This window comes from Heptranchias perlo, chromosome 12 (assembly GCF_035084215.1).
Source record: "Heptranchias perlo isolate sHepPer1 chromosome 12, sHepPer1.hap1, whole genome shotgun sequence".
In the NCBI taxonomy this organism is placed as follows: domain Eukaryota; kingdom Metazoa; phylum Chordata; class Chondrichthyes; order Hexanchiformes; family Hexanchidae; genus Heptranchias; species Heptranchias perlo.
The window spans coordinates 319,944-346,228 of NC_090336.1; the positions used below are offsets into that span (position 1 = coordinate 319,944).

At 48.1% G+C, this 26,285-nt stretch overlaps 1 protein-coding gene across 3 annotated transcripts in view; it reads left to right on the plus strand.

Annotated features, from left to right (window-relative positions):
* LOC137327802 (formin-binding protein 4-like) overlaps positions 1 to 24,408 on the plus strand; it is a 55,481-nt gene extending 31,073 nt beyond the window's left edge. For 2 of the 3 annotated variants that reach the window (XM_067993610.1, XM_067993612.1), the window contains 11 exons: positions 26 to 364; positions 1,153 to 1,387; positions 2,890 to 3,011; positions 3,181 to 3,285; positions 4,074 to 4,207; positions 5,203 to 5,381; positions 6,829 to 7,157; positions 7,704 to 7,863; positions 14,685 to 14,926; positions 17,767 to 17,927; positions 24,015 to 24,408. In XM_067993610.1, the coding sequence (XP_067849711.1) occupies positions 26 to 364; positions 1,153 to 1,387; positions 2,890 to 3,011; positions 3,181 to 3,285; positions 4,074 to 4,207; positions 5,203 to 5,381; positions 6,829 to 7,157; positions 7,704 to 7,863; positions 14,685 to 14,926; positions 17,767 to 17,927; positions 24,015 to 24,105 (2,097 nt within the window). In that variant the 3' untranslated portion in view covers positions 24,106 to 24,408. The remainder of the gene's footprint in view (positions 1 to 25; positions 365 to 1,152; positions 1,388 to 2,889; positions 3,012 to 3,180; positions 3,286 to 4,073; positions 4,208 to 5,202; positions 5,382 to 6,828; positions 7,158 to 7,703; positions 7,864 to 14,684; positions 14,927 to 17,766; positions 17,928 to 24,014) is intronic. The other variant, XM_067993611.1, reaches the window with a different exon arrangement.
* Positions 24,409 to 26,285: the final 1,877 nt, after the last annotated feature.

A 26,285-nucleotide genomic window follows, 5' to 3' on the forward strand; every position in this document is an offset into this window, starting at 1 on the left:
AACCTGCCCTTTTCTGCTTCCGAAGGAAGTTAACGAGAGTGTGTTTGCACTGGCCAGCGAGAAGGAGGAACGCTCAGGCGTCGCTGCATCTCTGCTGGCTCCACTCATCCCCGAGGAAGTGAAGAAAGCCGAGGAAAAGTGGCGGAAGAAAGTGATTTGCCAGGAAGAGCGGGAGGAGCAGGAAGACGAGGAGGACGACGGCGGGGGAAACAGCAGTGTGCAGGTGGAGGAAGCACCGCAAGAGGATCGACAGAGCTTGAACCTTTCCCAGGAGAGCGCGGAGGACGAGGAGGAAGAGGGGGTGGAGAAAGAGGAGGAGGAGGAGTATACGCGGGAACTGGAGCTGGTTCTGGAGAGAAAGAAGGTGAGATTCTAACTGAGAGAATTGCCTCCTTAAACCAGTGCGCTGCTCTCATAAGTGTTTGAGGCCTCAGTTTACTGACTGACAAACCTTGTGACCATCGCACTTCATGGATGCAAAATTATCTGTAGAGAGCCAGTCTGCTTGATGCTAGGTGCTTGTGATCTGCAGCATTAAACTTCCATTTCTAACCTGCAGTTTACCTCACCAAGCAATTCTATTCTGATCTGAGGCTGGGCTTTAGTTAACAACAAATTATCCTCTGTGGAATGACAGAATAATACATTGTGCGTCATGGCACAACACTCCTGTCCTTGGAGGAAAAAGCGGCACCTGACTTACAGCGAGCATTGCCACGGAGAATCTGCTGGTGTCTACAGTATTTTTTTTTGTTTTTGTGCAGTGGGGGAGCAGAATGGTTTGAACAATACTAAGATGCGTGCTGTAAGTCAGTCGCTGGGACCAATGGTTGAGAAGGACTAAATGCATAGTTGAGCTGTGTTGGTGTTTATTCAGCATTATAACCCACACACAATGCAAAAATCACACTTGCACCATCTCAGCCCTAGCACGAAGCTGCTCTGAGCTGGCATTCACGGCAAGGCCCCAGACTGCCTGTTGTGGAAAGTGACACTGAAGAAGATCCTTAATTTTGGTAACTACAAAATCCACCCCCACCCCAAAAAATCAGCAACAAAAAGGCTGTGACACTCTGTTGTGTAGCACTGTTTTATCTGTTTGTATAAAAGCCGTCTTGTGTTACGGTGCTGACTCAGCCCATGTGTTCACAGGCAGAGCTGCGTGCGCTGGAGGAGGGCGATGCCAGCTTGGCTGGGTCTAGTCCACGCTCCGATTGCAGCCAGACTTTGGTGCAGGAAGGGCAGGTGTCGGAGAGCAGCAAGCATGTCAACAGGAAAGGGAAGTGGCAGGCCCTGGCACGCACCTTCAGTCCCGAGTCTGCCGGTCGTGCTTCGGATAACCTGGAGCGTGATACTGCCCCGGAGGGAGCGCACTCTGCAGAAACTGGTAGGTGATTCGAGAACCTTCACCTCAAGGGGTTTTGTCCCTGTCCAGACAATTGATTTTTTTTTTTCCTTACACTCGGGACCTGGGCGATTCTGGCATGGCTGCCTTTGTACCCCCTCCCTAGTTGCCCTGAGAAGGTGATGGATTATTCATTTGTTTTTATATCTGCGTGTCGTCTTGGGCCCCTTCAGAGGAATTAAGACTCAACTGTGGACTAGACTGTGTAGCAGGAGCAAATAAAGACTTTAGTGAACCTGCTCAGTTTTACGACTGTCCGACAACTTTTATGGTCAACTTCACAACTCATGACCCTGGATTGCTAGTCCAGTACCAGAACCACTACATACAGTATCCATAATGTGCAGGCCTAAGATGTTCTGAGGCTGCAGGTCTCATAGTGGAAAAATGCATTTTGTTCACTATGTGTGAATTTCCCTCTACACTGTCCCATTAAACACTCCCCGGGGCAGGTACAGCACGGGTTAGATACAGAGTAAAGCTCCCTCTACACTGTCCCATCAAACACTCCCAGGGCAGGTACAGCACGGGTTAGATACAGAGTAAAGCTCCCTCTACACTGTCCCATCAAACACTCCCAGGACAGGTACAGCACGGGTTAGATACAGAATAAAGCTCCCTCTACACTGTCCCATCAAACACTCCCAGGACAGGTACAGCACGGGTTAGATACAGAATAAAGCTCCCTCTACACTGTCCCATCAAACACTCCCAGGACAGGTACAGCATGGGTTAGATACAGAGTAAAGCTCCCTCTACACTGTCCCATCAAACACTCCCGGGGCAGGTACAGCACGGGTTAGATACAGAGTAAAGCTCCCTCTACACTGTCCCATCAAACACTCCCAGGGCAGGTACAGCACGGGTTAGATACAGAGTAAAGCTCCCTCTGTTCTGTCCCATCAAACACTTGCAGGGCAGGTACAGCACGGGTTAGATACAGAGTAAAGCTCCCTCTACACTGTCCCATCAAACACTCCCAGGGCAGGTACAGCACGGGTTAGATACAGAGTAAAGCTCCCTCTACACTGTCCCATCAAACACTCCCAGGACAGGTACAGCACGGGTTAGATACAGAATAAAGCTCCCTCTACACTGTCCCATCAAACACTCCCGGGGCAGGTACAGCACGGGTTAGATACAGAGTAAAGCTCCCTCTACACTGTCCCATCAAACACTTGCAGGGCAGGTACAGCACGGGTTAGTTACAGAGTAAAGCTCCCTCTACACTGTCCCATGAAACACTCCCCGGGGCAGGTACAGCACGGGTTAGATACAGAGTAAAGCTCCCTCTACACTATCCCATCAAACACTCCCAGGGCAGGTATAGCACGGGTTAGATACAGAGTAAAGCTCCCTTGATACTGCCCTGGGTGTTGTATAATTTCAGTCCCCTGCTCGTCTCTTTTCCTGTCCCACCCCCTCCCAAAGAAAAAAGTAGGATAGTTTCACCCCGAATGGTAAATAATTCTTTTTCTCTGCAGCTCCTGAAAAGCCGAGCATTGATCCCGAGGAAAGTGACATGGATCTTGACGGGTCTGTGGAAAAGCAAACAGCTGCACCAAAATTTCCTCCAGAAGAAAAGGATGACCGGGGTGAACTGAAGGTGGGAACGCCACGGTCCAGGCCGTGCGGGCACTTAATTTTTTCAACGCTGAACATTGGGATGCTGAAGGGAGAGGAGCTGGGACATGGGGAGGGGGCGGTGGAGTGCTGGGACATGGGGAGGAGCGCTGTTATTTGAGCGTTGACACTGACTCCAAATCTTCTATCAGTTTCAGATAGCTGAACTGGCAAACACTCTCTCCAGTAAACTGGAATTCCTGGGAATTAGCCGGCAATCTATCTCCAACTTCCACTTCCTGCTGCTCCAGATCGAGGTTTGAGAATCACTCATTTTGTTCCACATTAAGTCTGAAGTGGTGTTTGTGGGGGTGGGGGGGGAGTTTGGAGGGAGAGCTTTGTGTCTATTCTCGAAGGTGAAATGCTGTGGTATTGGACAGATTTTGTTTTTAATGCGCCTCTTTCCCTGTCCACGTCACTGTCTGCACTGTCATCCTCTGCAGCTGTGACTGACTCTCTGCATCCTTATTGCTGTGTCTGCCAACAGGGCTAACTGGGGCCCTGTGCTCCTGCTGCTGTGATGGGCAATGCAATGTGCCCACCGAGTGCCCACCGCCTGCCGGGTAAACCCCCCCCGTGACGGGCCCGCCGGGTACAACCCCCCCGTGACGGGCGACGGGCCCGCCGGGTACAACCCCCCCCCCCCCCCCCGTGACGGGCGACGGGCCCGCCGGGTACAACCCCTCCCCCCGTGACGGGCGACGGGCCCGCCGGGTACAACCCCTCCCCCCGTGACGGGCGACGGGCCCGCCGGGTACAACCCCTCCCCCCGTGACGGGCGACGGGCCCGCCGGGTACAACCCGTTCAATCTGCCTGCGGGTCTGTGTGGCAACCACAGCCTCCGAGCAGTGTGCATATTGAGTCAGTGGCGTGCCTCAGGACTGATTTGAGCACCTCTATTCGAAGGGCGCAGTTTACCAAAAGCGGCGTGGGTGGTTTTGGCTGTGATCTTTTTTCCTTTTCCTAAACCTGTGTTGCAGTGACTCTAGGCGTTTGCTCAGTTTTATGGCCTTCCGTCCTTTAATAAAATCTCTTGGGTTTCAGACTCGAATATCAGACTGGCGAGAAGGAGCACTGAATGGCCAATACCTCAAACGCAAACTGCAGGAAGCTGATTTACAGATTAAACACTATGAATCTAATGCATCCCCAAAAGGCTGGTCCTGCCATTGGGACAGGTACGCACTCTTCTACTTTTTCACCTTTCACCTTTGACACGTGACAACCGAACTGTGACCCCCACCCTCCCCATCTCCACCTGACGACGTGGCAACAGTAGTTGCAGACTGCCAGCTCACTAAACTGTGCTGTTTTGGTAACACTTACTCCCGCATGTGTGCAAATCCCAAAAGCAAAACAAAACCTATTGGACCAGCCTAAAATGTAACTCTCAAAATTTGGCAATTTCTCATGCTGAGGGTTGAGTATTGGAGTTGAACAGATAGACTGCTCATATAATTGTATTAAGGGAGTAACGATAAAGGGGAAAGGGGCGGGGGAGAGAGAGAGAGAGAGAGAGAGAGAGAGTGCGCATGTGAGACATGTCTGCGCTTTGCTGGAAATTTCTGGGATGGAATTCCTGAGCCGACCACACGAGAGAAAGAGGGAAGGTGCCTCCTGCAGCAGCTGCGAGAGAAGACGAAGATTATTGCCGGAAGCACAGGTCAGAATTATTTTTTTTCCTCTTATTACAGTTTACTGCATCTGTAAAATATGTAAATATGTTTTAATATCTTTATTAAAAAAAATTGCTGTTTATTTTTCAGCTTGAAGAATATTTTTGCACTAATTCCTTCCTTGTTTGCTTCTAGATTAAAAGGGATGTCTGAGTTACCCGTCAGATACCCTGCTCAGTGCCACCGTTGTTATCAAGCAACCATTTTCTCCCATCAAAAAACGATAATTGGGCTGAAATTTGTAACTGTTTGGTTTTTAAAAGGCACAATCTATTTTTTTTTTAAAAAAACCCCAAAACAAAAATCCAAATCAAAATTGAATCGTGAGGTTTTCTATTCGACCTCTTGCTTTCCTAGACTCCTAGGAGCTGACAGGAGGTGCCAAACCTCCTGTCAGCAAAAAAAAAAAAGCTCACCTGTTTTTTTTTTTTCGCCTCTGGCAGGGTCCGCCCACTGCCGCCTCCTGTACTAAGTGTGTCCTTTCTGTCACGCCGTAGGGAGCACCGGCGCTATTTCTATCTCAATGAGCAGACGGGCCAGTCGCAGTGGGAGTTCCCGGACGTGGACGAGGAGGAGGAAGCGGCCGAGTGCGCCTCCAGGCTGAACGTTGGCAAGAGCGTGTTCTCCGCCAGCGCTCCGGTGAAAGAAACGGCGGGCACACCGAGCGATCCCGCGGGTGAGCAGTTTTGTCGCTGGCTCAGTCTGTACCCGTGGGAGGGGAGTGGGGGGGGGGGTGGGGGTGGATGGGTGAACGACACTCTCCGTTCTTTTCAAACGCCCTGGTCGTATTCACCTGTCGGTTCCCACTCCTGCGGAGTTGGTGGATCGGAGGTTACACACCAGGTCGGGAGCAGTGGGCCGACGGCAGTGGATGGCATTCTTCAGCATCAAGCTCTGTACTCGTGATCAGCTGGTTTAGAAAGAATCACTTGGCGAGGTGTTGGTTGAGTGGGAAGACTGTGGCCTTAGCCCCCGAGTCTAGGTTCATCTGATTTTTATCAAAGGACAGGCTTGGTGACCGTGGTGGGTGCTGTATAGCTGCAGGTAGTCTGGGTGAGGAGACTTCTCCTTTAAGACACTCTTTTAAAAACCTACCTCTTTGATCAAGCTTTTTTAGTCACCTGTCCTAATGTCTCTTTTGGCTCGGTGTCAATTTTTGTTTGATAATTGCTCCTGTGGAAGCACCTTGGGACGCTTTACAACATCAAAGACACTATATAAATGCAAGTTGCTACCCAGCTTAATGAGGTGCATGAGTCTCTTTAAAAGCTTTATATAAAACCCAACTAGCTACTGTCCAGAGCGGGTCCCAGAAGATGACTGCAGCAAAGATCCTTCACACAGCAGTAGACTCTAGTTTTTATCCCCGTCCAATCTCTGCATTTATTCTGCCCTTTATCGTGCCTCTGAAAACATCCTAAACCTCTTTCCAGGTAATGAATTACTCCCGTGCATGGACTGTTACGCGGCCAAATGCAAAGCCATTTTCCTTCAGGTCTGTTTGAGTGGCCTGGCAGGTGTCCGGTAAAGGCGCACTCCCTGCAGTGGTGGAGTGAGAGTCCTGCCTCTGGTGTGCGAACATGCTCCAATCCCACGGGCGGTGCTCTGTGAAAGCACGGCCTCCACAAGATGGGAGCTGGAGCTCAGCCTGAACTTCAACAATAAATTACATTTTAAAAGGGACAGTCTGTCCCACCACCTCCGAGTGAAGCCAAGGCGGTCGTGCAGTGCCTTGGTCGCAGTTAAGAGACCTGCATGGCAGCGATGGTGTTCAGGGGATTACAGAAATCTGCGGAATTCAGTGTGCAGGGTTATGGGGTGTTCAGGTAGGCTGGGTGACCCTGGAGAACAGTGAGAAAATGGGTTAAGCAGGCTTGGCACCACAGAGGAGAGAGAATGGCCTCTGTTGCTACCCAGTGACTTCCAGAAAGTGTGTGTGTGAACTCTTGCTGAACAGAAGCCTGGGCTTCGATGTTATTCCCACTGTGGACACTTAGCTGTTGCCACCCAGCCCCAGTCGGGTCACCAGTGTTCGGAAATGGCAGTAACTCGCATTGTATACATTAACCTCTTTAGTAGTTCATTCTGTGTAATGCTACTCTACCTGTTCTACTTACAATCAGGTCCCGTGCCTACGGAGCTGTGTGCCAGCCAGGTTTCTGTTCCTCAGCCAACCAATGCTGCTTCTGTAGGAAACACTGCCCAGCCTCCCCTCCCCCCTCAACCCCCCCTCCCCCTGGACCTACCACCCCCACCCCCGCCCCCACCTTCCTCCCCTCCTCCCCCGCCCCCACCTCCTCCCCCTCCAAATGATGATGGAGACATCCAGGAGGTGGAGATGGAAGTGGAGAGCAAGGAGCCACCAGCGCCAGGAACTGAAGAGGATTGTTTGGAAAGAGCCCTTCTCACCATCATCCCAGTTACAACAGTCCAGCCTCCAGCAGTAAAGAAGGTGAGGCTGTAGCGGCTCTACAGTTTATAAAAACCCTCCCAAGACTCAGCTGGTCACGGCAGTGAGTAGCTGAACCGTACAAACCAGGAGGGAGCTCTCCAACATCTCACCCCTCTTCTGTGGTGAGTTGTCTGATCTCAGTTGGTCTTATGAACGGGGTGCTACATTTGGATAGCGTGCAGTATGATGCTAGACACTACTAAGATGGCTTGAGTAGGGTCGTGCTCTACACCACAGACCGTGTGCTGTCCTGTATATAACCTGTTACAGGCCAAGGAACACAGCACAGGCCATGCACTGTCCTGTACATAGGCAGTTCTGGCCAAAGGAGCTGTGATATGTACAGGATATGAGAGGTGAAACTTAGGCTGTACTCTCAGCTCTGTTAGGCATTTAGGAATCCCCTGTGCATCTTGAGCACCATTTGTGCGGGTGGGCTCCAGAGAGCACCTGTCGCTCAGTAATGGTTGTGTAAATTCTCTTTCGAGCGCACTCTCTCTCTCTCTCTCTCGAATGCCTATGAACGTAGAACTGGTTATTTTTCAGAGTAACGCTGCATCAAACGCACCTCCAAACCCACCAGCCCCAGGTCAGACTGCCAAAACCAGCAAGAGGAAGGCAACAGTACTGAGTTCTGCATCAGTGCCACGCACTGTCACCATTGGGAGCAATCCTGTCCTCTACTCTCAATCAGCCATGTTTGCAGGTAAATGGGGTGCGTGGTGGTATTGGATGTTTATTGGGGAATGGCACCTTGCATGGTGGGGCACTCCATGCTCAAAGTAACGCTCTGTGTAAACAAATGTCTCCGAACGTCTGTCGTTACTAACTACCCAACCTGAGGAACAGACGTTCCCAAGCCACGCTATCAGTGTGACCAGGGAGTTACTCCTGTGTCATGGCCAACATTCATCTCTTCGCCAACACCAGGTAAACAGCAAATGTATCTCATTGCTGTTTGTGGGATCTTGCTGTGGGCAGATTGGCTGCCGCGTTTGCCTACGTTACAACAGTGACTGCAGTTGTAAAGTAATTTACAGTCTGTCGAGTGCTCTGGTATGTCCTCGGGTCGTGAAAGCTAATGTTTAGATGCAAGTTTGTTTATTTAAACTGCACGTGTAAATATGAGGGGCTCAGGTGGAAAATGGGAACCTGAGTGTGATGGTTTGTTTTTGCTAGGTTATCAGACCCAGCACAGGGACTGAGAAACCCGCTGCCTGCACTGTGGCTTCTACTCTGCTGATAGGAGTCTGTGCGGGTGGATGTTTCTCTGACCGTCTCGGTCTGTTTTCCCCTCCCCGATACCGGTCTGTCCCCCATCCCACCCAAAATTATAAAGAGTTGGCAGATCTGACTTTTATAGAATTGTACAACACGGGAGGAGGCCGTTCCGCCCGTCGTGCCTGTGCTGGCTCTTTGAAAGAGCTATCCAATTAGTCCCACTCCGCCGTTCTTTCCCCATAGACCTGTAAATTTTTTCCCTTCAAGTATTTAAACTAATTCCTTTTTGAAAGTTATTATTGAATCTGCTTCCACCGCCCTCTCAGGCAGCGCATTCCAGATCATAACAACTCACTGCATTGAAAAAAAATGTTTCCTCATGTCGCCTCTGGCTGTTTTGTCAATCACCTTAAATCTATGTCCTCTGGTTACCGACCCTTCTGCCACTGGAAACAGTTTCTCTTTATTTACTCCATCAAAACCGTTCATGATTTTGAACACCTCGATCAAATCTCCCCTTAACCTTCTCTGCTTTAAGGAGAACAACCCCAGCTTCTCCAGTCTATCCACGTAACTGAAGTCCCTCATCACTGGAACCATTCTAGTAAATCTCTTCTGCACCCTCTCTAAGGTCTTCACATCCTTCCTAAAGTGCAGTGCCCAGAACTGGACACAATTCTCCAGTTGTGGCCGAACCAGTGTTTTATAAAGGTTCTTCGTGACGTCCTTGCTGTTGTACTCTATAACCTCTATTTATAAAGCCCAGGATCCCATATACTTTTTTAACCACTTTCTTAACTTCAACGATTTGTGCACATAAACCCCCAGATCCCTCTGTTCCTCCACCCCTTTTGGAGTTGTGCCCTTTATATTGCCTCTCCTCATTTTTCCTACGGAAATGCATCACCTCGCATTTTTCCGCGTTAAATTTCATCTGCCACGTGCCCACCCATGTCACCAGCCTGTCTATATCCTCTTGAAGTCTATCACTATCCTCCTCGCTGTCATCTGCAAATTTTGAAATTGTGCCCTGTTCTCCCAAGTCCAAGTCATTAATATATATCAAGAAAAGCAGTGGTCCCAGCACAGACCCCTGGTGAACACCACTGTAGATCTCCCTCCAGTCCGAAAAATAACTGTTCACCACTTGTCTCTGTTTACTGTCATTTAGCCAATTCTGTATCCATGTTGCTACTGCCCCCTTTTATTCCATGGGCCTCAATCTTAATAGCAAGCCTACCATGTGGCACTACCAAACACTTTTTGAAAGTCCATATACTCCATATCAACTGCATTGCCCTCATCTACCCTCTCTGTTACCTCATCAAAAACTCTATCAAGTTGGTTAGACATGATTTGCGTTTAACAAATCCATGCTGGCTTTCCTTAATCAATCCACCCTCCTCCAAGTGACTGCTAATTCTGTCCCAGATTATCGTTTCCAAAAGTTTCCCCACCAGTGAGGTTAAACTGACTGGCCTATAGTTGCTGGGTTTATCCTTACACCCTTTTTTTGAACAAGGGTGTAACATTTGCAATTCTCCAGTCCTTTGGCACCACCCCCATATCTATGGATGTTTGGAAGATTATGGCCAGTATTTCTGCAATTTCCACCCATACTTCCCTCAGCAACCTAGGATGCATCATCTCCTTTTTGATCCATAACCAGCCTTACCCTTCCTTTGACTATCATTTTACTATTTATATGTGTGTAAGACTTTCGAGTTCCCTTTCATGTTACCCGCTAATCGTGGCATCAAAGAAATTTATGGCACAGGAGGCGGCCATTCAGCCCATCGTGTCTGTGCCGGCCGAAAGAGCTATCCAGCCTAATCCCACTTTCCAGCACTTGGTCTGAAGCCTTGTAGGCTACAGCACCGCAAGTGCACATCCAAGTACTTTTTTAAATGCAATGAGGGTTTTCTGCCTCTACCAGCCTTTCAGGCAGTGAGTTCCAGACCCCCACCACTCTCTGGATGAAAAAATGTCTCAATTCCTCTCTAATCCTTCTACCAATCACTTTAAATCTATGCCCCCTGGTTATTGATCTCTCTGCTAAGGGAAATAGGCCCTCCCTGATTGGATAGGCTGGGGTGGTTTCTTTGGAACAGGGGAGGCTGAGGGGAGATTTAATTGAAAGGCCTAGATAGAGTGGATTCTCTATCTAGGCCTCTCAATTAAATCTCCCCTCAGCCTCCCCTGTTCCAAAGAAATCAACCCCAGCCTATCCAATCTTTCTTCATTGCTAAAATTCTCCAGTCCTGGCAACATCCTCGTAAATCTCCTCTGTACCCTCTAGTGCAATTACATCCTTCCTGTAATGTGGTGACCAGAACTAGTGTTTTATACATAACCTCCCTGCTCTTATAATCTATCCTCATACACTCTCTTTGCCCTTGCTTCCTTTTTCAGTTCTCCCCTGTACTTTTTGTATTCAGCTTAGTTCTCTACTGTATTTTGAACTTTACATTTATCGCACCATTATTAATGTAAGCAAATTAACAGTAATGAAGAAAATAATGACACTAAAGAGTGACAAATCCTCAGGACCAGATGGTTTCCATCCCAGGGTTTTAAAAGAAGTAGGTGAGAACATTGCAGATGCCCGAACAATAATCTTCCAAAGTTCTCTCGATTCAGGAACCGTTCCCTTGGATTGGAATATTGCACATGTCGCTCTGCTTTTTAAGAAAGGTGAGAGAGGGAAAACCAGGGAATTATAGACCAGTTAGCCTAATGTCGTCAGAAAATTACCAGTCTATAATTAAGGATAGAGTGACTGGACACCTTGAAAATTTTCTGCTGATCAGAGAGCCAGCATGGATTTGTAAAGTGTAGGTCATGTCTGACAAACCTGATTGAATTTTGTGAAGAGGTGACTAAAGTAGTGGACAGGGGAATCTCTATGGATGCTGTTTATATGGACTTCCAGAAGGCATTCAATAAAGTCCCTTATAAGAGACTGTTAGTTCAAGGTGAAGCTCATGGAATTGAGGGCAAATTATTGACCTGGTTAGGAAATTGGCTGAGCGGCAGGAGACAGAGAGTAGGGATAATGAGCAGGTACTCAAATTGGCAGGATGTGACTAGTTGTGTCCCACAGGGATCTATGTTGGGGCCTCAATTATTCACTGTACTTATTGACAACTTAGATGACTGGATAGAGAGCCATATATCCAGGTTTGCTGATGACACAAAGATAGGCAGCATTGTAAGCAGTGTAGATGGAAGTGTAACATTACAGAGAGATATTAATAGATTAAGTGGGCAAAACTGGCAAATGGATTTCAATGAAGGCAAGTGTGAGGTCATCCACTTTGGAGCTAAAAAGGACAGATCAGAGTACTTTCTAAATGATGAAAAGCTCGAAACAGTGGAGGTCCAAAGAGACTTAGGGGTCCCTGTACATAGATCATTAAAATATAAAATGGACAGGTACAGAAAATAATCAGAAAGGCTAATGGAATGCTGGCCTTTATATCTAGAGGACTAGAATACAAGGGGGCAGAAGTTATGCTACAGCTATACAAAGCCCTGGTTAGACCACACCTGGAGTACTGAGTGTAGTTCTGGGCACCGCACCTTGGAGGGAGTGCAGCATAGATTTACTAGAACGATGCCTGGACTCCGAGGGTTAGATTACAAGGCGAGATTACACAAACTAGGGTTGTATTCCCTGGAATTTAGAAGATTAAAGGGTGATTTGATTGAAGTTTTCAAGATATTAAGGGGAACTGATATGGTTGAGGGAGAGAAACTATTTCCACTGGTTGGGGAGTCTAGGACTAGGGGACATAGCCTAAAAATTAGAGTCTGGACTTTCAGGAGTGAAGTTAGGAAACACTTCTACACACAAAGGGTGGTAGAAGTTTGGAACTCTCTTCCGCAAACAGCAGTTGATGCTAACTCAATTGTTAATTTTAAATCTGAGATTGATAGATTTTTGTTAACCAAAGGCATTAAGAGATATGGGGCTAAGGTGAGTATATGGAGTTAGGTCACAGATCAGCCAGGAAATAGCGGAGGCTTTAACAATCATTTTCCAAACTTCACTGGATACAGGCATAGTGCCAGAGGATTGGACGACTGCTAACGTACCGTTGTTTAAAAAGGGAGTGAAGGATAGACTGAGTAATTACAGGCCAGTCAGCCTAACCTCGGTGGTGGGCAAATTATTGGAATCAATTCTGAGGGACAGGATACACTGTCACTTAGAAAGACATGGAGTAATCAAGGACAGTCAGCATGGACTTGTTAAGGGGAGGTCGTGTCTGACTAACTTGATTGAATTTTTCGAGGAGGTGACGAGGAGGATCGATGAGGGTGGCACATTTGATGTAGTCTACATTGATTTTAGCAAGGCTTTTGACAAGATCCCACATGGCAGATTGGTCGAAAAAGTACAAGCCCATGGGATCGAAGGGAAAGTGGCAAATTAGATCCAAAATTGGCTCAGTGGCAGGAAGCAAAGGGTAATGGTCGACGGGTGTTTTTGCGACTGGAAGGCTGTTTCCAGTGGGGTACCGCAGGGTTCAGTACTAGATCACTTGCTTTTTGTGGTGTATATATTAATGATTTGGACTTAAACGTAGGGGGCATGATTAAGAAATTTGCGGATGACTCAAAGATAGGCCATGTGGTTGATAGTGAGGAGGAAAGCTGTAGACTGCAGGAAGATATCAATGGACTGGTCAGATGGACAGAAAAGTGGCAAATGGAATTCAATCCGGAGAAGTGTGAGGTAATGCATTTGGGGAGAGCAAACAAGGCAAGGGAGTACACAATAAATGGGAGGATACTGAGAGGTGTAGAGAAAGTGAGGGACCTTGGAGTGCATGTCCACAGATCCCTGAAGGTAGCAGGACAGGTAGATAAGGTGGTTAAGAAAGCATTTGGAATACTTTCCTTTATTAGCCAAGGCATAGAATATAAAAGCAGGAAGGTTATGCTGGAACTGTATAAAACATTAGTTAGGCCACAGCTTGAGTACTGCTTACGTTTCTGGTCACCATATTTCAGGAAAGATGTGATTGCACTAGAGAGAGTACAGAGGAGATTTACGAGGATGTTGCCAGGACTGGAGAATTTTAGCTATGATGACAGATTGGATAGGCTGGGGTTGTTTTCCTTGGAACAGAAGTGGCTGAGGAGAGATTTAATTGAGGTGTATAAAATTATGAGGGGCCTTGATAGAATGGATAGGAAGGACCTATTTCCCTTAGCGGAGGGGTCAATAACCAGGGGGCATAGATTTAAAGTGATTGGTAGAAGGATTAGAGTGGAAATGAGGAAAAATGTTTTCACCCAGAGGGTGGTCTGGAACTCACTGTCTGAGACGGTGGTAGAGGCAGAAACCCTCAACTCATTTTAAAAAAATACTGAAGAGCCGTGACCTGCAGGACTACGGACTAAATGCAGGAAAGTGGGATTAGGCTGGGTGGCTCGTTTCTCAGCCAGCGCGGACACGATGGGCCGAATGGCCTCCTCCTGTGCAGTAAATTTTTCGAAATTTCTATTTCTGTCTCATTAAATGGCAGAACAGGCTCGAGGGGCTAAATGGCCTGCTCCTGTTCCTATGTCATAAGCCTCCTTTTTCTGTTTTATTTTATTTTCTATATCTTTAGTCATCCAGGAAGCTCTAGCTTTGGATGCCCTTCCTTTCCCCCTCATGGGAATGTGTCTACTCTGTACCCAAACCACCACCTCCTTGAAGGCCTCCCATTGTTCAATTACTGTGTCACCAACAATTTTTGATTCCAGTCCACCTGGGCCAGATCCCTTTTCACCTCCTCCAGTATTTTTACGCCTGATTGTTCCCTGTTCTTGTCTATAACTACGCTAAACTATGTGGGGAGTTTAAACATGAAGTTAGGAATGGGGAGAGTCTGAGGTGGGGGGTACCTTTTCGCCCTTTCCTGCCCCCTTGATTGTGTTGTGGCCTTTGCCTGGAGCTCTCCGGGGGCCCTGGGGCCTGTCTGCGGCAGCGGGAGCTTCGTGCCATCTGAACCCTGTGAATTTCGAACGCTCACGCTCGCGTATTTGTTTAACTGCGGTGTGTACTCTAAGAACGGGAAGTGCTCAAAGAATCTGTCTTGTGCATGGTATGTTTCACCCACGTGGAGGTATTACTTCATGTGCCTGGTGCCTCTGTATAAGGATGGAGCAGTAATTTAATCCCACTTTGGGTGGCACTCATTAACCATGTGCACTTTGGGTGTGCGGTGACCTTTGAACCCAGAGTATTGCAGCTGTTATTACTCTGTAGTGAACGAGGCTGACTGAACGCTCCTTCCCCTTTTTGTCAAGCTGTAGGTCCCCAGATGCTGGTCCCGATGGTACCCGTTCCTCCTATGCACCAGGCTGTGCCCGCACCAACGCCCCCGCTGCTGCCCATGCCGACCAACGCTGTGCAGGTGCCACATGCTACACCACAACAGCTTGTACCGATCGCCCAACCAAACCCACCGCCCCCTAACGTGCCGGAGATGCTGCCGACTGGCGCGGCGGCCCAGGCAGCAGAGAAGAGCAGGAAAGTGAAGAAAGACAAGGTAGAGTGCGGCTCGCTTTGTGCATCTGTCTCGGGGTCTGATGCCCAGCGAATGGAAGCAGCAAACTAGTAACCTTGTCCTGCGCGCTCTCTCTCTCTATCTATCTATTTCTGCCTCTGGTAAATATCTTTTTGCTGAGTGGGGACCTGCCCAGTGACCAAGCTGGAGCTGTTCCTGAGTAATTTGAACCCAAGTACCTCGGGTGGCACTCCGCAGCCTCCTCCCATACCGATCTCTCCCAGCTCTTGGGAGTTGTACTTCCTGGGTGGTTTCATTGCTTGTAGGGAGTGGCCACTTCCAGTTGGGACCAGTTCACAATTACTTTGTGGACCCCCCCCCCCCCAAGGGATTGGTTACCGCTGGTGGGGGTGATTCCTGACTTGGTGCTAGCTTGCACTCAATTTGCTGAAAATGAAGTGGCTTCTCACCCCACCCGTTTAGTGCTGCTTTAATGTGCATTTCGATTTCCAGCTGACACAATTTCTGGTGGCCATGAGCCCCAGGAATACATGAAAATCGGGGTCAGGTGATGTCATTTAGACCCTGCCTCCCTCAGTGCACCAGTTCCATGCCCACCTCCATGGGTGGTACTAGTTGGGAGGCAGCCATTTGGAGCGATATTTAAAGGGATCCTCAGCTGCTGATTGGGGCTTTTGGAGACTGACTTCTTACAGTAGTTGTGTGTGGGGTGGGGCCGTGGGTTTCACCATGAAGGATTTGAAAGGGCATGTCATTGCTGCTGTAGGTTCTGAACTCATGTTGCATAAGAAATAGGAGCAGGATTAGGCCATATGGAAATATATCGCCGTTCCTTCAAAGTCGCTGGGTCAAAATCCTGGAACTCCCTTCCTAACAGCACTATGGGAGAACCTTCACTACATGGACTGCAGCGGTTCAAGAAGGCGGCTCACCACCACCTTCTCAAGGGCAATTAGGGATGGGCAATAAATGCCAGCCTCGCCAGCGACGTCCACATCCCGTGAACGAATAAAAAAGAAATATGGCCCCTCGAGTCTGCTCCACCATTCAATCAGATCATGGCTGATCTTCAACCTCAACTGCACTTTCCTGCCTGATCCCCTTCTTCTATGATTCCCCTAGAGTCCAAAAATCTATCTATCTCAGCCTTGAATATAATAATTGCCTGCTGCTCCACAGTGTTACATCTCTCTGCCGCACAAAAAACTGCACCTTCCCCTTTAAGCTGCCGCTGCAAGCCCATGAAATGCACCTCCCACTTTCCCTCCTCCAAATTGCTGAGCTGCCTGTGGGGAGTGGGTTTTACGCTGGCAGCTCACTGACCACAGCTTAACAAAGGGCAACCGGTAAATTGGACCCGTCCCCTATGGCCTGCCTATTTACTGCTCAGACACCAAAATCACCCCGTGGAGTGCCATGGCACATAACATAAGCAATCGGAGCAGGAGTGGGCCATACCGCCCCTCGACCCTGCTCTGCCATTCAATCTGATCATGGCTGATCTTCAACCTCAACTCCACTTTCCCACCAAATCCCCATATCCCTTGATTCCCCTTGAGTCCAATATGTTGTATTAGTCGATGGTTCGGAGCGTTGCACAGGAGCCTGGAGTATCCCGACTGCAGCAAATTTTTTTTTTATTCATTCATGAGATGTGGGCATCGCTGGCGAGGCCGGCATTTATTGCCCATCCCTAATTGCCCTTGAGAAGGTGGTGGTGAGCCGCCTTCTTGAACCGCTGCAGTCCGTGTGGTGACGGTTCTCCCGCAGTGCTGTTAGGAAGGGAGTTCCAGGATTATGACCCAGTGACAATGAAGGAACGGCGATATATTTCCAAGTCGGGATGGTGTGTGACTTGGAGGGGAACGTGCAGGTGGTGTTGTTCCCATGTGCCTGCTGCTCTTGTCCTTCGAGGTGGTAGAGGTCGCGGGTTTGGGAGGTGCTGTCGAAGAAGCCTTGGCGAGTTGCTGCAGTGCATCCTGTGGATGGTACACACTGCAGCCACAGTGCGCCGGTGGTGAAGGGAGTGAATGTTTAGGGTGGTGGATGGGGTGCCAATCAAGCGGGCTGCTTTGTCCTGTTTTCCCTGCCAACAGTAACGGATACGGTCATTTAACCAACATTGAAATATCTCATGGTAGAAGTTCCCTGTTTCCCTTCCCCCCCCCCCCCCCCCCCAAAATGCTTGTTGGTTTATCCACAGTGACCAGACCAGGCTGGGGCTCGGCATTCACCCTGAACCAGGGCAGCAGCAGTTGATACAATTGGCCTCGGCACCACATAAAGAGGGACAAAATCAGTAAGGGTAGAGCAACTATTACCGATCCTCACCCGCAGTTCTCCCCACCCGAGGCTATGCTAACAGTTTAGTACTGACCCTTACTCACGGTTCTCCCTGCAGTAACAATGTGTTAAAGATGATTTCCCGTGAGGGCAGGTATAGACTGATCGTCTATCAATACCAGCTGTCCTGTGTTATGGGCCATTTTTCAAGTATTTAGAGTATGGTTTGGTGAGATCTGTGAGCTAGATTATGCAGGCATCTCTTCCCTTACACCTCTCCCATCATCTCATTTTCTAGGCCAATCTTGTTCTCATCCTTGACTTGTGCTGTTTGCCCCTATTGTATCATTATTTCATTGAAATGGCACACCCACGGTAATGATTGTTATTTTCAGTGACTGGCCTTGTAGCACTGGGTGGTGATGGTGAATCTGCTGTGTAATCTGGCACTCTGATCAGGGATATCGCCATTTATATGGTCGCGTTGGGGTTCGGGGGGCGAGGGCTCTGTGTTGTGGGGGGAACGCGGGGCTTTGTGTTCGGGGTGCTTTGTCCCCTAAATTCTCCTCCTCTTTCAGAATAAGAAGAGTAAAACAAAAATGCCGTCACTGGTGAAAAAGTGGCAGAGCATTCAGCGGGAGTTGGATGAGGATGAACACTCCAGCTCCAGTGAAGATGAGCAGAGAGGGATTCTGGCACACAAACGGATTGAGGAGTGGAAACAGCAACAGTTGGTGAGGTGAGCACACAGCTCTGGGCACTGGAACCCACATCTAGTTTGAAAGACTTTTTTACACACTGTTGGTCGCAAGTAGTGCAAGGCATGCGCTGGGGAGTAGCGCAGTCGTGGAAACATAGTAACTTAGGAATTGCTGGACGTAAAAAGACCAAGGTCCATCTAGTTTGCCTTCTACCATCCTGGTAACCGAATGATACGATGATAATCGAAGAGGTGTTTAAGATGACTAAAGGAGTTGATTGGGTAAATAGAGAGAAACTATTTCCTCTGGTGGGGGGAGTCCAGAACAAGGGGACATAACCTTAAAATTAGAGCGAGGCCGTTCAGGGGTGATATCAGAAAGCACGTCACACAAAGGGTTGTGGAAATCTGGAACATTCTTTCCCCCCCCCCCCAAAAAAAATCTGTTGAGGCTGGGGGTCTATTGAAAATTTCATAACTGAGATTGATAGATTTTTGTTAGGTAAGGGTTATGGAACCAAGGTGAGTAAATGGAGTTAAGAAACAGATCAGGCTTGAGGGGCTGAATGGCCTCCTCCTGTTCCTATGATGGAGTTGTTGACTAATCATAGCAATCAATCTCTGAATTAGTCTGCAACAAACCCAGACTTCACGTGAGGAACTCCCGGTGGTGGAGAGCTTTGGGAAGCTTAGGCCTAAACTCATCTATTCCTCCCAAACATGCAACATTTACCACGTCGTGTCTCAAATTATTCATATACCATATCAAAAAATGTTACTTCCTGAAAGAAATCTATGAATGAATCAATACTCAGACTGGACTATTCCAATGCACTCCTGGCCGGCCTCCCATCTTCCACCCTCCATAAACTTGAGCTCATCCAAAACTCTGCTGCCCGTATCCTAACTCGCACCAAGTCCCGTTCACCCATCAACTGGCTCCCAGTCCGGCAACACCTCAATTTTAAAATTCTCATCATTTTCAACTCCCTCGATGGCCTCGCCCCTCCCTATCTATAACCTCCTCCAGCCCAACAACCCTCCGATCTCTGCGCTCCTCCAATTCTGACCTCTACTGCATCCCCGATTTTAATCGCTCCACCATTGGCGGCCGTGCCTTTTTTTTTTATTCGTTCACGGGATGTGGGCGTCGCTGGCGAGGCCGGCATTTATTGCCCATCCCTAATTGCCCTCGAGAAGGTGGTGGTGAGCCGCCTTCTTGAACCGCTGCAGTCCGTGTGGTGACGGTTCTCCCACAGTGCTGTTAGGAAGGGAGTTCCAGGATTTTGACCCAGCGACAATGAAGGAACGGCGATATATTTCCAAGTCGGGATGGTGTGTGACTTGGAGGGGAACGTGCAGGTGGTGTTGTTCCCATGTGCCTGCTGTTCTTGTCCTTCTAGATGGTAGAGGTCGCGGGTTTGGGAGGTGCTGTCGAAGAAGCCTTGGCGAGTTGCTGCAGTGCATCTTGTGGATGGTACACACTGCAGCCACAGTGCGCCGGTGGTGAAGGGAGTGAATGTTTAGGGTGGTGGATGGGGTGCCAATCAAGCGGGCTGCTTTATCTTGGATGGTGTCCAGCTTCTTGAGTGTTGTTGGAGCTGCACTCATCCAAGCAAGTGGAGAGTATTCCATCACACTCCTGACTTGTGCCTTGTAGATGGTGGAAAGGCTTTGGGGAGTCAGGAGGTGAGTCACTCGCCGCAGAATACCCAGCCTCTGTCCTGCTCTCGTAGCCACAGTATTTATGTGGCTGGTCCAGTTAAGTTTCTGGTCAATGGTGACCCCCCCAGGATGTTGACGGTGGGGGATTCGGCGATGGTAATGCCGTTGAATGTCATGGGGAGGTGGATAGACTCTCTCTCTCACCTAGACCCTAAGCTCTGAAATTCCCTGCCTAAACCTCTCCGCCCCTCTACACCTCTCTCCTCTTTTAAGACGCTCCTTAAAAAGTACCTCTTTGACCAAGCTTTTGGTCACCTGTACAAATATCTCGTGGCTGTGTCAATTTTGTCTGATTACACTCCTGTGAAGCACCTTGGGACGTTTTACTACGTTAAAGGTGCTATATAAATGGGAGTTGTCGTTACTAACTGCTTCCACCATCTCCCTATAGAGCCTGTTCGATAAATTGACCAACTCACTGAAATATTGTTTACGCAGATTAGTTTTGAATTTACCCTCCAAGTGCAGGCTGTGTCCTCGGGTTCTATTGTTCTGGACAAGGTGAAACAGCTTCTCATGGTCTCCATTATCCAGTCCCTTTTGGAATCCTATCAGCAGCAATCATATCACCCCTCAACCTTCTCTTTTCCAGTGTGAACATGGCCAATTTACATAATCACTTCTAGTCCAATCATTCTTGTCTCTTCTGTATCTTCTCGATCTTGGCAATATCCTTTTTGTACTGTGGCGACCAGAACTGTTTCAAGTACGGTTGCACCATTGATTTATTAATTGGCAGGATGACAGCAGTTGGTGTCTCACCTGCTCCCTCCAGCATTCTGTCAACCTGCCTCGTAAGATCCTCAGCCCGTGCACCCCGGAGGCAACGTACCATTCATCCAATTTGCACAGAATTCTGTCTGTATACTGAGTAATCGAATCCCCTACTCCCACAACTTGTCTGCTATTCCTCTTCCTGATGGGCTACTGAACTGTCTCGGCACATGGAACATCCTCGCTTGTCTCAGCCATCCCTCCAATCTCCACATTATCTCTTCCCAGAGGAGAGAAACTGTTGGATGCTTGCTCCTGCCCCACTTCTGGCCCCCTTTCTAACAGAGACCCACCCTCCTCCTCCTCACCCCCAGTCTGGGCTACTCTCATACCTCATCTATAAAAAGTCTCCCTCCCTAATATTTTGATACGTGGCTGGTCACTGACTGAGGCTGCCCGCACAGCCTTCAGTGCACCAACTAGCTTGCAGTTGAATCGCTCCAGAATCTGGACCTGGAAGGCAAACATCTCAATATTTACAACACAAAGTATTCCTTCCTTGTGCAACTTCACATGTTTTAAACTTCAAACTGTTACAAAAGTTTCTGAGTGGGTTAAAGTTTAAAAATGTAAACACTTCCGAGATGTTAATGTTTCTCCAAGCTGATTAAAAACATTTCGGAATGGTTTAAACATTTCTTGGAGTTGATTCTAAACTTTGAGTTGGTTAAAAGTTTCTAGGTTATTTAACAGTCATGTGGGGTGAAGGACACGGGAGCCAAAGGGGATCAACTTCCAGTCGACCGGCTTGGCTGTGTTGCAAGAGAGCTTGGGCCGTCTTCGACAGTAACGCCAGTAGCATTGAGACACCTGGGCACTGAAGAATGAGAAATGAGCAACATTGGGAGCTGTCATTATTTGAAGGAATGAAATGGTGCAGCATGTCATCCCGGGGAGAACTTCTGCACCGAGAGTACTGGAGACTGTGTGGCAGGAGTGGAGATCACTCAACTAAAGAGGCATTCAAGAAATAACATTGCAGCACAGGCACAGGAGAATTTAAAAGGGCAATGTCGGAGAAGTGAAATGAAAAGAGAAGCACCATGGTTAGAGCCACAGAAAGGGAAGTGAGTGTCAAATGGTACCAGGAATGAGGCCTTAAGAGTTGTGAAGGAAGGATCCAGAAACGAGTGCTTTGTCACTGGAACATAAGGCTGGGGAGAGGCAAATAGAGTATACAGTTTAGCAAAACTAAGTAGTGAAAGGTTGTTTCTACTGGTTGGTGAATCAGAGAGTCAGGATTATCATTAGAAGAATTTTTTTAAAATTCGTTTACGGGATGTGGGCGTCGCTGGCGAGGCCGGCATTTATTGCCCATCCCTAATTGCCCTTGAGAAGGTGGTGGTGAGCCGCCGCCTTGAACCGCTGCAGTCCGTGTGGTGACGGTTCCCCCACAGTGCTGTTAGGAAGGGAGTTCCAGGATTTTGACCCAGCGACGATGAAGGAACGGCGATATATTTCCAAGTCTGGATGATGTGTGACTTGGAGGGGAACGTGCAGGTGGTGTTATTCCCATGTGCCTGCTGCCCTTGTCCTTCTAGGTGGTAGAGGTCGCGGGTTTGGGAGGTGCTGTGAAAGAAGCCTTGGCGAGTTGCTGCAGTGCATCCTGTGGATGGTACACACTGCAGCCACAGTGCACCGGTGGTGAAGGGAGTGAATGTTTAGGGTGGTGGATGGGGTGCCAATCAAGCGGGCTGCTTTGTCCTGGATGGTATCGAGCTTCTGTGGTGTTGGAGCTGCAGTCATTCAGACAAGTGGAGAGTATTCCATCACACTCCTGACTTGTGCCTTGTAGATGGTGGAAAGGCTTTGGGGAGTCAGGAGGTGAGTCACTTGCCGCAGAATACCCAGCCTCTGACATGCTCTTGTAGCCACAGTATTTATATGGCTGGTCCAGTTAAGTTTCTGGTCAATGGTGACCCCCCAGGATGTTGATGGTGGGGGTTTCGGCGATGGTAATGCCGTTGAATGTCAAGGGGAGGTGGTTAGACCCTCTCTTGTTGATGGTGATCATTGTCTGGCACGAATGTTACTTGCCACTAATCAGCCCAAGCCTGGATGTTGTCCAGGTCTTGCTGAATGCGGGCATGGACTGCTTCATTATCTGAGGGGTTGCGAACAAGAACATAAGAAATAGGAGCAGGAGTAGGCCAATCGGCCCCTCGAGCCTTCTCCGCCATTCAATAAGATCATGGCTGATCTGATCCTAACCTCAAATCTAAATTCATGTCCAATGTCCTGCCCGCTCCCCGTAACCCCTAATTCCCTTTACTTCTAGGAAACTGTCTATTTCTGTTTTAAATTTATTTAATGATGTAACTTCCACAGCTTCCTGGGGCAGCAAATTCCACAGACCTACCACCCTCTGAATGAAGAAATTTCTCCTCATCTCAGTTTTGAAAGAGCAGCCCCTTATTCTAAGATTATGCCCCCTAGTTCTAGTTTCACCCATCCTTGGGAACATCCTTACCGCATCCACCCGATCAAGCCCCTTCACAATCTTATATGTTTCAATAAAATCGCCTCTCATTCTTCTGAGCTCCAATGAGTAGAGTCCCAATCTACTCAACCTCTCCTCATATGTCCGCCCCCTCATCCCCAGGATTAACCGAGTGAACCTTCTTTGTACTGCCTCGAGAGCAAGTATGTCTTTTCTTAAGTACGGAGACCAAAACTGTATGCAGTATTCCAGGTGCGGTCTCACCAATACCTTATATCACTGCAGCAATACCTCCCTGTTTTTATATTCTATCCCCCAAGCAATAAAAGCCAACATTCCGTTGGCCTTCTTGATCACCTGCTGCACCTGCATGCTAACTTTTTGATTTTCTTGCACTCGGACCCCCAGATCCCTTTGTACTGCAGTACTTTCCAGTTTCTCGCCATTAAGATAATAACTTGCTCTCTGATTTTTCCTGCCAAAGTGCATAACCTCACATTTTCCAATATTGTACTGCATCTGCCAAATCTCCGCCCACTCACCCAACCTGTCTATATCCCCTTGTAGGTTTTTTATGTCGTCCTCACTACTTTCCCTCCCGTCTTTGTATCATCTGCAAACTTTGATATGTTACACTCGGTCCCCTCCTCCAAATCATTAATATAGATTGTAAAGAGTTGGGGACCCAGCACCGACCCCTGTGGAACACCACTGGCCACTGGTTGCCAGTCCGAGAATGAATCATCTATCCCAACTCTCTGCTTCCTGTTAGATAACCAATCCTCCACCCATGCCAGAATATTACCCCCAATCCAGTGATTCTTTATCTTGAGCAATAATCTTTTATGTGGCACCTTGTCGAATGCCTTCTGGAAGTCTAAATACACTACGTCCACTGGTTCCCCATTATGTCCTCGAATGGAACTGAACACTTCATCAATGGAGAGGGTAGCAGAGGGTATTAAAACAGGGAGCGTCTGACCACAAAGCATGCTGAGGCAGAGATTGGAACATCATCTAAATGGGAATAAGATAAGCATTTGAAAAGGAATATAACAGGACATTGTGAAAGGGCAGGGAAACTGGATAAGAGGAGACAGCTGTTTTACCCCGCCTTGTGTCTGTTTAGTTCCTGGTCCGTTATATCGCCCAGTAACCCTGTCCTGTGTCTGTGATTATTCCTACAGTGGCCAGGCTGAGAAGAATGCCAACTTTGAAGCACTCCCAGAAGACTGGCGAGAGAGACTGAAGAGGAGGAAAATGACTTCAAACTCCTAATGTTTTATGAGTTTTATACCGCTTGTGTAAACTATTTTTCTACATTTCTATACAGAACTGTTTATATTTGTGTAAATCACTGTGACTGAGTTAGGTAGTGGGTCTGTGAGCAGCTTGGTGCATGAGCAGTAGATTTAGTGGAGTCAATCCTGCTTTCATTATTTTTAAAACATACTGAGCTACAAAAAAAATCCATGTATGAAAATGATGTGCATCTGGGCTGTGAATTAAAGGTGCTCATTTGCAGTTTCATATTTGTGCTGTACATTTGTATATAACATCAATAAAACCTCTTTTTTACAATGGCTTAGGGTCTCCTTTGTCCAAACTCAAGTGCCCTCCAGACACTCCACCCTCTCCAAAATGACCAGCACACACTCCACCCTGTCCATAATGACCAGCACGCACTCCATCCTGTTCATAATGACCAGCACGCACTCCACCCTGTTCATAATGACCAGCACACACTCCATCCTGTTCATAATGACCAGCACACACTCCATCCTGTCCAAAATGACCAGCACGCACTCCATCCTGTCCATAATGTGGAGATGCCGGTGATGGACTGGGGTTGACAATTGTAAACAATTTTACAACACCAAGTTATAGTCCAGCAATTTTATTTTAAATTCACAAGCTTTCGGAGACTTCCTCCTTCCTGAGGAAGGAGGAAGTCTCCGAAAGCTTGTGAATTTAAAATAAAATTGCTGGACTATAACTTGGTGTTGTAAAATTGTTTACAACTGTCCATAATGAACAGCACACACTCCATCCTGTCCATAATGACCAGCACACACTCCATCCTGTCCATAATGACCAGCACACACTCCATCCTGTCCATAATGACCAGCACACACTCCATCCTGTCCATAATGACCACCACACACTCCATCCTGTCCATAATGAACAGCACACACTCCATCCTGTCCATAAAAACCAGCACACACTCCATCCTGTCCATAATGACCAGCACACAATCCATCCTGTTCATAATGAACAGCACGCACTCCATCCTGTCCATAATGAACAGCACACACTCCATCCTGTCCATAAAAACCAGCACACACTCCATCCTGTCCATAATGACCAGCACACACTCCATCCTGTCCATAATGACCAGCACACACTCCATCCTGTCCATAAAAACCAGCACACACTCCATCCTGTCCAAAATGAACAGCACACACTCCATCCTGTCCATAAAAACCAGCACACACTCCATCCTGTCCATAATGACCAGCACACACTCCATCCTGTCCATAATGACCAGCACACACTCCATCCTGTCCATAAAAACCAGCACACACTCCATCCTGTCCAAAATGAACAGCACACACTCCATCCTGTCCATAAAAACCAGCACACACTCCATCCTGTCCATAATGACCAGCACACACTCCATCCTGTCCATAATGACCAGCACACACTCCATCCTGTTCATAATGAACAGGACACACTCCATCCTGTCCATAATGAACAGCACACACTCCATCCTGTCCATAATGACCAGCACACACTCCATCCTGTCCATAATGACCAGCACACACTCCACCCTGTCCATAATGAACAGCACACACTCCATCCTGTCCATAATGAACAGCACGCACTCCATCCTGTTCATAAAAACCAGCACACACTCCATCCTGTCCATAATGAACAGCACACACTCCATCCTGTCCATAATGAACAGCACACACTCCATCCTGTCCATAATGACCAGCACACACTCCATCCTGTCCATAAAAACCAGCACACACTCCATCCTGTCCATAATGAACAGCACACACTCCATCCTGTCCATAATGACCAGCACACACTCCATCCTGTCCATAAAAACCAGCACACACTCCATCCTGTCCATAATGAACAGCACACACTCCATCCTGTCCATAATGACCAGCACACACTCCATCCTGTCCATAAAAACCAGCACACACTCCACCCTGTCCATAATGAACAGCACACACTCCATCCTGTTCATAATGAACAGCACGCACTCCATCCTGTCCATAATGACCAGCACGCACTCCATCCTGTCCATAATGACCAGCACGCACTCCATCCTGTCCATAATGACCAGCACGCACTCCATCCTGTCCATAATGACCAGCACGCACTCCATCCTGTCCATAATGACCAGCACACACTCCACCCTGTCCAGAATGAGCAGCACACACTCC